General features: G+C 44.0%; 1 protein-coding gene across 8 annotated transcripts; it reads left to right on the top strand.

Moving 5' to 3' along the window:
* The first annotated feature begins 1,000 nt into the window (after window positions 1-1,000).
* LOC130378844 (stonustoxin subunit beta-like) lies at window positions 1,001-8,303 on the top strand. Of its 8 annotated transcripts, none has more exons than XM_056585458.1 (7): window positions 1,006-1,430; window positions 2,366-2,515; window positions 2,961-3,084; window positions 3,514-3,655; window positions 3,849-3,920; window positions 4,827-5,132; window positions 7,754-8,303. In XM_056585458.1, exons 4-7 carry the CDS (start codon window positions 3,565-3,567, stop codon window positions 8,299-8,301), a joined length of 1,017 nt encoding a protein of 338 aa, XP_056441433.1. In that variant the 5' UTR covers window positions 1,006-1,430; window positions 2,366-2,515; window positions 2,961-3,084; window positions 3,514-3,564; the 3' UTR covers window positions 8,302-8,303. The 8 variants fall into 8 exon arrangements, with proteins under 8 accessions (XP_056441435.1, XP_056441434.1, XP_056441433.1 ...); XM_056585453.1 differs by lacking the exon at window positions 2,961-3,084 and having other exon boundaries at window positions 1,009-1,251; window positions 1,346-1,430; XM_056585454.1 differs by lacking the exon at window positions 2,961-3,084 and having other exon boundaries at window positions 1,009-1,262; window positions 1,412-1,430.
* Window positions 8,304-10,799: the final 2,496 nt, after the last annotated feature.

The raw sequence follows: 10,799 nt of genomic DNA, 5'->3' as shown, positions 1-10,799 counted from the left end.
TACAGGAGCTGAGAAAGGAGCTACAGGAGTTACGTCTCCAGCGAGAGTTTGGACTGCAGCGGTTTGCTGGCTCTGACGCAGACATCCGAATTTACACGAGGGAAGTCACTTGTTCACAGTCAATTTTTTTGTATTAGTCTGTTATTAGCCTAGTCCCTACGTGACGGGGATATGTGTCAGTCAGGGACATTGTTGGTTAGAAAATAGCTTTACGTTACAGATTAAGTTATAGTACTGTACCAAATTATTTCTTAATAGGTCTATGTGAATGATTAATAGCACACAAGTAGTGGCATGTTGAGATGGTGTAATTGGTGTTGGGGATGTCCATGTCTTATCAGAATTTATATATATGAATGTGACCGCACCAATAGTACAAAAACAAACAACATTTATAATACAGATTTGTGTAAAGACTTACAGAGACGTGTTTCCAGTTCAAGTCTACTAAAGTTTATTTTTAAATGGTTGAAAAAAGTCATGTTATTATTCTATGAGATGAAAATAGGAGCACTGAAGCGCCAGCGCCAGAATGTGACCGTCTCCAACTCCACCAATGCTGGTCCTAGAACAAAATACTATTAATAAACAATTGTATAAATGTATGAATTGAGCAGGTAACACCCTACTTATCTACATGCAAGTACACAGCAAACCACCAAACCGCGCCTCCCAAAGGTACGGCCCGGACAGGAACACCACTTTAAAACGAAAGAGCACAGAGACCATATTAGGGCATTGGATATCCAGACACATCAGGTTGTCTTACAGGAAGTTGGGGTAGTTATTGAACTGCACCCAAAGAGGAAAATAAACAAACCTGTCAGCTGAGTGCCAGGGATTAGTTACGACGCCATCCGGTAGAGCAACCGTTGCGTAGTGGCACAAGTCACAATACAGGTAAAAGGGAGGTGACTGAGGCTGAAACAGATATATGGGAGAAATACAGGTCACCCTGCTACATATATATATATATATATATATATATATATATATATATTATATATACGATAAAATCTTAATCTTAGTAGTTACTGTTGACATTATTTTGGTAACAATGTATACTTTTGATGTACACTTCTAATTGAACATTTTTATGCAATGTCTTTTGTGAATAGATTTGCCAGCTACAACCATCTGATAGCTTTTTGGTCTTTGATTGAGCCTTGTCTCTACAAGATGGTCCGTGTTTCCAGAGCCAAATCAGCTGCCCAGAAAAAAGAAGTGGTCGCACCTGCACGTGCATCAACAGTACTTTATAAGTAGTTACAGATGTAATTATACGTGATGCCATTGCATTTGTATTTGTTGTTTTTGAGCTATACTTTTTTTCTTTTCCTCTCAGAGACAGCTGCTCCAGCCCATAGATTAACTCTTCCTTTTTTCATCCCTTGGCTGATGAATCACAAAGCTTGATCTAAGAGAAAAAGGTAAATCATTAGAAATATAACCTCAGCATCATGGGTGTAAAAAACAACTTGTTTCTTATGAAGGTAAGTACTTCAACTGTGCTAGAAAAAGCCTACCTCCCTGAATGCTTACCGTTATATTCTCTCCCTCTTAAAATAAAGATGTGTTTTTTTTTTTAAAGCGGACTCACAATTATTCCAATGTACCTGTACTTCTGCTGTGCAAACGACAGTAAATATCTTGTTTATTGAAAAGTTGTAGCCTTGTACTCGTTACCTTGACTATATTAAATTGTGTGTGAAAAACAGGGAGACATGAAAAACATTCAAGTTGGTGGCCCTTGAGGACTACACTTAGCTACTGCTTAACCGAACAAACACCACTGAACAGGAATGAACACAGCTTCCTGCCTAGACTCAAACTGTGGTCCCCCGCTCTTCCCCATCGACCTGTAGCACAAGGCTCTCACGCTGACCTGCACTGTCAGCTTGTCTTTATTGGACACTGAATGAAATAACACATACAAATTCATTAAGCTTCAATTGTACTGGGTTACTCGCATCATCACATTTATAACATGTTACTACATGGAAAGAAACATTAGGCAGCTAAGTAATGTTACTTTTATATACACAAAACCGTGGCTATACTTAAACTATTATTACTCAACACAACAGGCAAACATCAAGGCTGATATAAAACACTCGTTGAGAAATCTTGTTGGGGTTTGCTGTTTCTGCATCGTAATACACATTCGACAGTGACAGTTAACTGACAGATTAGACTTTGACAGTAGCTAGCGTCTGTTAGACGTCGTTTTCTTACCTTCGTAGCTGTGAATGAAGGTCGAAGCATACAGCCTAAACATACATCACTGTCACTTCCTGACACTGATGTTATCAGATTGCAGGCAGATGATTTGTCAGAATTAAAACATATGACGTGTTTTTTTCAGCTGATATATACTAGAGCTGACTCCTGAGAACAGACGCATTTGAAGCTGTCAGGGAGGAACCACGGTTACCATCTCTGAATCGGACCCTGGATTCTGAGGAACCTGAGGACACGTCTTTGGACCGGAGGGAGCGCAGGAAGAGAAGATTTGGTAGGTCCCCTTTTTAGAGTATATTTAAAATAAATAATCCACAAAACAAAAAGTTTTTTCATCTGCATACGTTTTTAGCCAATTGGGCCGACCTGATGAACCAGCGACCGTACAGACAGATTTATTCTCCTAAACAACGACATGTGTGTGTTCGAGACAAAAGCTCACATTAACCTTACTTGACGTGTGATTACGCCCATGAGTTATGGACTATTGATAGGCATGTAGTTGTTTGTTTCATGATATATGTTCGCTATAAACGTGGAACAGAGTGCAGAGTAACTTCAGGGAGCAGAACACAAGTTCAGTTTTTTCATGACTTATTATTAATGGTAGTGCAACATTACATTAGAGTGGCAATTGTTTATTTATTCAAGGATTTTGTGTTTTAATAACGACTGCTTATTTAACTGAACTGATATCAGGTGTACTTATTTTTTTTCAGAAATATGAACATATCTCAGATTATCCCACAATACATGTCCTCATATTTTCTGCGTGGGCCGATGTGAAAGACCCTGGTGACACGCAGGCCACATGTTGTCCCCCCTCCATTACTGTGTGTATATGTATGTAATTCTGTGTGTATTACTGTGTAACTATCTGTGCGTATGTGTCAATAATGAGGGAATAATAACATGTATGCTAGAGATCAGTACTTGCTCTGCTTAAGTGTGTTCTAAACACGAGAGCCACAGTACCAGTCATCACTTACTGAGGTGTTCTCAGTAGAGGTCTTCAGGTGTTTCTTCAAGACGGGGAGGGATTCTGCATACCGTAGGGAGTCTGGACTGTGAATGACAGCCACGCAGTATGAATATATCTGTGTGTTTATTACTCTTTGTGTCCGTGTGTGTGTGCTTGAGTGCGTCCGTGAGTCTGTGTGTCAAATTAAGGCATCTGATAAGAGTAGAAGTAAAACATATCCTGACACTGATGGTATCAGAGTGCAAGCTGATAATGGGTCAGTATGAAAACAAGTGACGTTCTTTTTCAAGCTGATAGAGCAAAGAAAAAGTTAGACGCCGTGGAGCTGTCAGAAAGTAACAATGGTCACCATCTCTGAACCGGACCCAGGACTCTCTGAGGAACCTGAGGACACGTCTTTGGACCGGGAGGAGACCAGGAAGAGAAGATTTGGTAGGTGCCCCTTTATAGAGAAAATAAGTAACATATACAATACATTTAAGATTTATGTTTAGAAAACTTTTTTAGCCAAAGTGACCACGTGTGTGTGTGTGTGTGTGTGTGTGTGTGTGTGTGTGTGTGTGTGTGTGTGTGTGTGTGTGTGTGTGTGTGTGTGTGTGTGTGTGTGTGTCCTACTCCTGAACAGATCGATGGTTGCCCATCACTCTCATTGTGAGCCTCGGACTGCTGATTATTCTCACCATCTCCCTGCGCCTCAGTGAGTCTAAATCATATCATCCTGAATATAATTGCAATACAGTATAATCATATTAATGATTGTAATAATAGCAAAGATAATGACAAATATTGTTTTTGTTAGATTTAGTGATAATAATAGGGTTAGCACACATACACCGCACGCACACACATAAACACTGCATACATACACACACACACACACACACACACAATCCACACTCACGTGCACGAACACACAAGCACACACACTGCACACGTGGGCACGCTGATGCAAACGTTTCAAGACAAGGGCAGCGCAGGACACCGCATACACACACACCACACACATGCACACACGCACACACGCACACATGCACATGCATAAGCCCACTGCACACACGCGGATGCAGATCTTTCAAGACAACTGCAAGACTGAGATAACAGCCCTGCCGTCGACACACTCTCCCACCTGAGCCTTATGTCTATCATAGACACTTTTTTGCAACACGTTATTTTTCTTTAAACATTCTCCACCTCCTTGAGCCTCCCGAAATGTCTTGTGATATTGAAATCCCCCCTCCCCCCTGCCGACTGTATTAGTAGTTTTATTTTTCTTACGTTTTATGTGTAGGCTATGTGTGACTGTAGGCTACTGCTGCCTGTCTTGGCCAGATCACTTGAAGAGATGTTTAATCTCAATGACGCATTCTTCTGTTAACAAAAAAAACCCATCTCTCACGTCAGGTAGCCAATGTACAATCTGTAATCTTGCCCTCACAAGGAGGGGGGTGGGGGTGTGGCCCTGAGCAGCTTGCGGCCACGGTACCATGAGCTCTGTTCACAGTGGATGTATCGCATGTGTTAGGAGAGAGTGAAGGGAGTGTCTGACGCTGCATCTCTAGATCCGTGTTGTAGACGTTCACTCCTCTCCTCCTGGTTTCTTCAGGTTCAGTGATGCTCACGGAGGAGGAGGCCCCCAGCATCACAGAGTTCAACTCCTCTACCCACGTGTTGCCCGTGGGCCAAACGGCCCGCTATACCTGCCACGCCGGCGGCACGCCGGAGCCCACAGTAGAGTGGCTCCACAACGGCAGGCCCCTGGTGAGGGACGGCACAGACGACCAATCAGAGGCCTGGGTGGAGAGGGGCTTCCTCTTCGTCAGAGGTGGGAGGTACGGCGTGAACACGGTCTGCTGCATGGCGAGCAACAGCGCTGGCACGGCCAATCACAGCGCTGAGCTGCTTGTCTTTGGTAAGTCCTGGATCCAAGGAGAGATGTTTGTTGTTGATGTAGCAATAGTGTAACTATCATCACATGACCCCCCCCCCCCCCCACACATGTCATGTTCAGTGATGAATGAGTGTATTCATAACACTGTTGTTGATGTTTTCATAACATTGTTGTTGATGTTTTCATAATATTGTTGTCGATGTTTTCATGACGTTATTGCTGAGGTGTGTGTATCTATGTATGTGTACATATCAGGGTTTTTTCTAGAAAAAATTCACAAGGGGGAAAACATCAATGGCGAGGGAGCAAAGCGACCGAGCGGGGGGGAAGGTGTCCACAGGACAGGGCGTTATCAGCAGGGTTATCAGCAGGGCGGTGCGGAGCTTTTGAAAATTTGAGGTAGAAATGGATCATTCTGAGGCTTGTGAAGGACCAGTATGTTGACTCGTATAGTAAGGCCAAATTACTCAAAATGGCTAAGTTACCATAGATGCAGAACATTACATACAGTGATGTATATAGAAAAAAAAACACGTACTTCGGGAACCTGCTGGAAGAACACTTTATCTTTATTATTTAAATTTCTTCTCAGACACTCTCAGATTCACTGAACTGATAAATTTGGTTCGGGAGAAGAGATAAAAGCCCGCCTACACTGTAAACTGATTGGTTGACTTACCGATCCAGGCCAATCAGGAGGCGCCACGTCAGGGCTCCAGAGTGTGACCTATTAGGTCGCATATGCGACCTAATTTCTTAAGGTGCGAGTAAAAATTGAATGAGGTCGCTCCGGTGCTACTTGAAGGAGGACGATTGAAAAAAAAAAAAAACGTTTTATGTTTTTTTTTTTCTTTCTCTCCCCACTCCCGCGGTTGTGGTTGATAATAAAATCTTACTTTCTGGCTCATTCCTGCGAGTCTACTACTCTCTGTCTCTGCCTGTCTGTCTGCACCTTTTACAGTCTATGGTCTGCACACTACACGTGCACAGTATTGTTGCGCACGCAGCACGCACAAAAAAGTAAACAAAGCAGATACAATATGAAATGGTCGATAGTCGATTATTTTAAGAAAAAAAATTGCCAGAGGGAACAAATTAGGCTGTTGTTTATTGGTGCAACGGTTCACGGGTTTCCCGTGATCCGTACGGATCAACCCTCACGGTTCGGGACGCAAGTGATCCGCGGATCGGCTAATAAAAAAGAAGTTGTTTTGAACCGGAAACCGGAACCGGAAGCGGTCATATTTATGTTTGGTTGTAGTCTTTTCGCTCGGTTCTCCGTATCAACAGTAGGGCTAGAACCGAGCGAAATGACCCTTGCAATGAGCAATGAGTCTTCCAACCGAAATCAATCGATTTACAAAATGCCAAATAAAACAAGACAGAAACTGTATTTCGCTACCATACTTGATGAAAAAAAAAAGAAGTTGAGGATGTCTGCATTGTCTTGTGAGAGTGTAGACTTTAAACTCTCCCCAGGCAATGCAGACATCCTGAATTTAAAGATGTAAATCCAGGGTTAGGGATTATTTACTATCCATGTTAAAAAGAAGAAGGAATAATGGCTCAGATTGTGATTTTTTGAAATATTGACTATGCTTAAAGGAAGCAGGATTATTACCTATTTTTTCACTTTATTTAGTTTTTACACATTTGAAGATTTATTTAAAGTCACATTTGTCTTGTTATCTTTTTTGCTGTTGTTGATCTGAAAATGATCCGACCCGTGACTCAAAAACCGTGACACGATCCGAACCGTGGGTTTTGTGATCCATTGCACCCCTACTGTTGTTGTTGGTGGTGGAGAAGGGTTAGCAGAGGAAGCGACAAGTTGGCGAAAAAGGCGGGGGGCAGTGGGGAGAAAAGAAAAAAGTACAATGGCTGGTGCAGTTCCCGTGGTTACGATATGAGGGACAAGCCATGGTGTGTGTGTGTACTGCAGGACATGTGGCCCGTCCGTTTCAGGCAGGACACATTTTGTAAATGGATCTACACAATTCAAAGTTCAGTCATTAAAATTACACAACGAAAGCCAAAAGCACAAGACGTGCAGGGGCCGCTGCATCACACGAAGCTCCCAGCCCCTCCCCACCTCATTTAATAGGATAGATGAGAGCAATCGCTCGGCGGAGAATAAAGAAAAATCATCAAGTTTAACACCGCCTACAACATCACTAAAGAGGGCCTCCCGTTCACAAAAAAAAAAAAATGGTGCTACCTAATTTGTTTTGGTGCTACTAAATGAAAAGCTAGGTGGCACCAGTGATACCTGTGAAAAAGTTAGTCTGGAGCCCTGCGCCACGTGCACACTGCCTCATGCACAGTTACCTCTCTGTTGTGCTGCGCGCTCGCTACACAGATGCGAACGGGGTTAGGAGCACGTCTGTCTCCTGTGCGCGGTCTTGCTCGCTCGCTCTCCATTCCGGGAGATTTTAAGTAATTTAAAATTTTCGACAAGGAGGCGCTGGGTTGAAACATTAAAACATTTCCCGGTTTAGATTAACCCCTGACATATGTACATGTATGTATGTGTTCATATCTATGTATATGTACACAGAGCGCAGGAGAACAGTGCTAGTGATGATGATGATGATGAGGATGAAGAGCGGTTCAGCAGCTCATCATGTCTGGTTCTCCCTCAGATGCCTGTGACCTCACACTGGACCCCAACACGGCCGGCAGATACCTCTCTCTGTCTGAGGACAACAGGAAGGTGACGGCGGTTAGAGAGTTCCAGTCGTATCCGGATCACCCAGACAGATTTGACTCCCAGCCCCAGGTGTTGGGTAGAGAGGCTCTGACTGGCCGCTGTTACTGGGAGGTAGAGTGGGGAGGAGTGGTTGATATAGGAGTGACATACAGAGGAATCACAAGGAGAGGAGGGGGTGATGACAGCGAGCTTGGACTGAACAACAAGTCCTGGGTTCTTCATTGTTCTGATGGTGGTTACTCTGCCTGGTACAACGGTATAAAGACAGTCCTCCCTCTCCCCCCCGCTGGCTCCACCAGAGTAGGAGTGTATCTGGACCGGCCTGCTGGCTCTCTGTCCTTCTACAGAGTGTCCCCAGGTGGAGGAGGGTCCTCAGACACACTGACACACCTCCACACCTTCTGGTCCTCCTTCACCCAGGAGGACCTCCTCCCGGGGGTGGGGGTAGGGTGGGGGTCAGCCTCTCTGTGTCGGTTGTAGAAACAAAAGGACCTCCTGACTGAGCATGGCCCCTGCACACACACCTCCTCCCGGGGGTGGGGGTAGACTGGGAGGGGGGGGGGGTCAGCCTCTCTGTGTCGGGTGTAGAAACAAAGGACCTCCTCCTCTGGGCTCTGTCATCAGCGGTATTTACGTGGCCCCTGCACACACACACACACACACACACACACACACACACACACACACACACACACACACACACACACACACACACACAAGAAGGGTGCTGAGGGGGGTCGGCGGGGCCGCTCCCTCTCTGTGCCTCTCTCTCTCTCTCTCTCTCTCTCTCTCTCTCTCTCTCTCTCTCTCTCTCTCTCTCTCTCTCTCTCTCTCTCTCTCTCTCTCTCTCTCTCTCTCTCTCTTTTGGTCTTAAGGGCTCTGATATCATTTTTATCATAATCCTGATTTACAACCTGATTTAAAGCAGATTTTATATTTTATTCATAATAACCAAGAGGTTTATGGCATAGTGTTGCATGTTGTGGATTACTTAAGACTGAATTTTGATTTTTCGGAACCAAACGGCCGCAGAACATGTTCAGTTATTAAAGATACGTGCTCACCTGTTGATGATTTGTAAAGTCTGCTGCTTCTATTGTTTTAGTCCTCGTGTTTATTGTGCACATGTAAGGGACTATTTTTCTGTCTTATTTGTTAATGAAGCATAATTGTAATAAACAACTCAGTGGATCCAACTGAATGTTCTCGTGTGTTCAGCCGATGATTTTTGTTTTATTAGCGAATAATGCTTCCATAAGTGCCTTAAGAATAATAATATATTAATCAGAAATTATAAATAAAACATTAAATGTTATTGTATTACTCACTCCATTTAGGCCCACGTTGTATTATATGCACAGACAGACGGCCGGACAATCTCTCTCTGTCTCTCTTTCTCTCTCCCCGTCTCTCTCTGTCTCTCTCTGTCTCTCTTTCTCTCTCCCCGTCTCTCTCTGTCTCTCTCTCCCCGTCTCCCCCTCCTCCCCCGTCTCCCTCCCTCCCCCGGTCTCCCTCGTGATTCAATGAATAATTCACATAATAGACTTTAAAGATAAATGTCTCTTTTATTTAAAACATGTCTTTCATTAACATATTAAGATCAAATTAATAGCATTTCCATCTCACTCAAGATTCAATGCATCTCAGTCGAGTGTGTCTTGACGAGGCTGGCTGCTAGCGCCAGCTTCAGGGGCTGTGGCAGCTCGTACCTGCGAGCTTGCTACCAAACGTTTTGCGTTGAGTTGATATTTAAGGGTTGATGAACTCCGGTGATAGGAAAATTCCTTACTACAGAGATTGCAGATAACGGTGTTGCTGTCTACAGTTCCGTCCGGGAGTTTAAACTTGAACTTTCCGTGCATGGGCCGAGCAGCGTCTGCCTCCATTTTGTTTCAACGCAAATGACGCACCGGGTCAAAGGGCACTATAGAAGTGCGATTAATGTTTTTTTGTTTTTTTTTCTGTGATTAATTAATCGAAATGAACGCGTTAATTTGATAGCCCTAATTGTATTCATATTAAAGGTTGTATCAGCGATTCTGATTGAAACATAAAGTATCACATTAATCTGCTTCTTCCTCACGATCCGCTAGCTGCCCTTCCCATAAGCAGGCTGTCAAAAAAACGCGTCTCTCTAGGCAGCCTAGGCTACGAGATCGCACACAGGAACAAATGGTACTACCAACACCTCAAAATCAAAATATACAGTGTTCCAACCAGTCACAGACAAGGGGTGGGTGTTGTGGTGTTTCGCGCTTGTGCACGCGAAGTGGTAGCTACAAATTCCTCTTGCATTTTCATGCACGTTCATGAAAATGCACGTCCATGATCATTTTCAAAACATAGGAGGGAGGGGCTAGCTGGCTCTGTTTTTTTGGAATCTCGCAACGGAAGTCAGGGCAACCAGAATCGCTAATACAACCTTTAACCAAGAGGCGGTGAATCCATCTCGGTGCAGTTCACCTTCTGGCCAACAGGATTAGGGTGAAGGAGACACAGGTGTGTGTGTGTGTGTGTGTGTGTGTGTGTGTGTGTGTGTGTGTGTGTGTGTGTGTGTGTGTGTGTGTGTGTGTGTGTGTGTGTGTGTGTGTGTGTGTGTGTGTGTGTGTGTGTGTGTGTGTGTGTGTGTGTGTGTGTGTGTGTGTGTGTGTGTGTGTGTGTGTGTGTGGCGGAGGTGTTGAATGGTTGAAGAGCCTTTGGTGCTCAACACACCACAACAACCAGGCGAAAAGAGAAAGAGACCCAACACCAACCCAACCCCACTGAATGGACACATAATGAAAGGTTCCTTCAAGGTAGGTTTGTACAACCTAATTCATCCTTTCACCACAGTGACTGAATTAGTTTGTGTGGGTGTTAAATAACAAAAATGAACGATGCTAACGTGTTCAATAATTAACCGTCTTCCAGGGGCGCAGGCTTAAACCAGTAGAAACAGAGTGAAGCGTTTGAGTCTGCAGCCGTCAGAGCGGCCATGT

The sequence above is a fragment of the Gadus chalcogrammus genome, unplaced genomic scaffold, assembly GCF_026213295.1.
Source record: "Gadus chalcogrammus isolate NIFS_2021 unplaced genomic scaffold, NIFS_Gcha_1.0 GACHA105, whole genome shotgun sequence".
NCBI classification, from domain to species: Eukaryota; Metazoa; Chordata; class Actinopteri; order Gadiformes; family Gadidae; genus Gadus; species Gadus chalcogrammus.
Note: the sequence above shows the minus strand (reverse complement) of the source record. Positions and strands in the feature narration are given on the sequence as shown.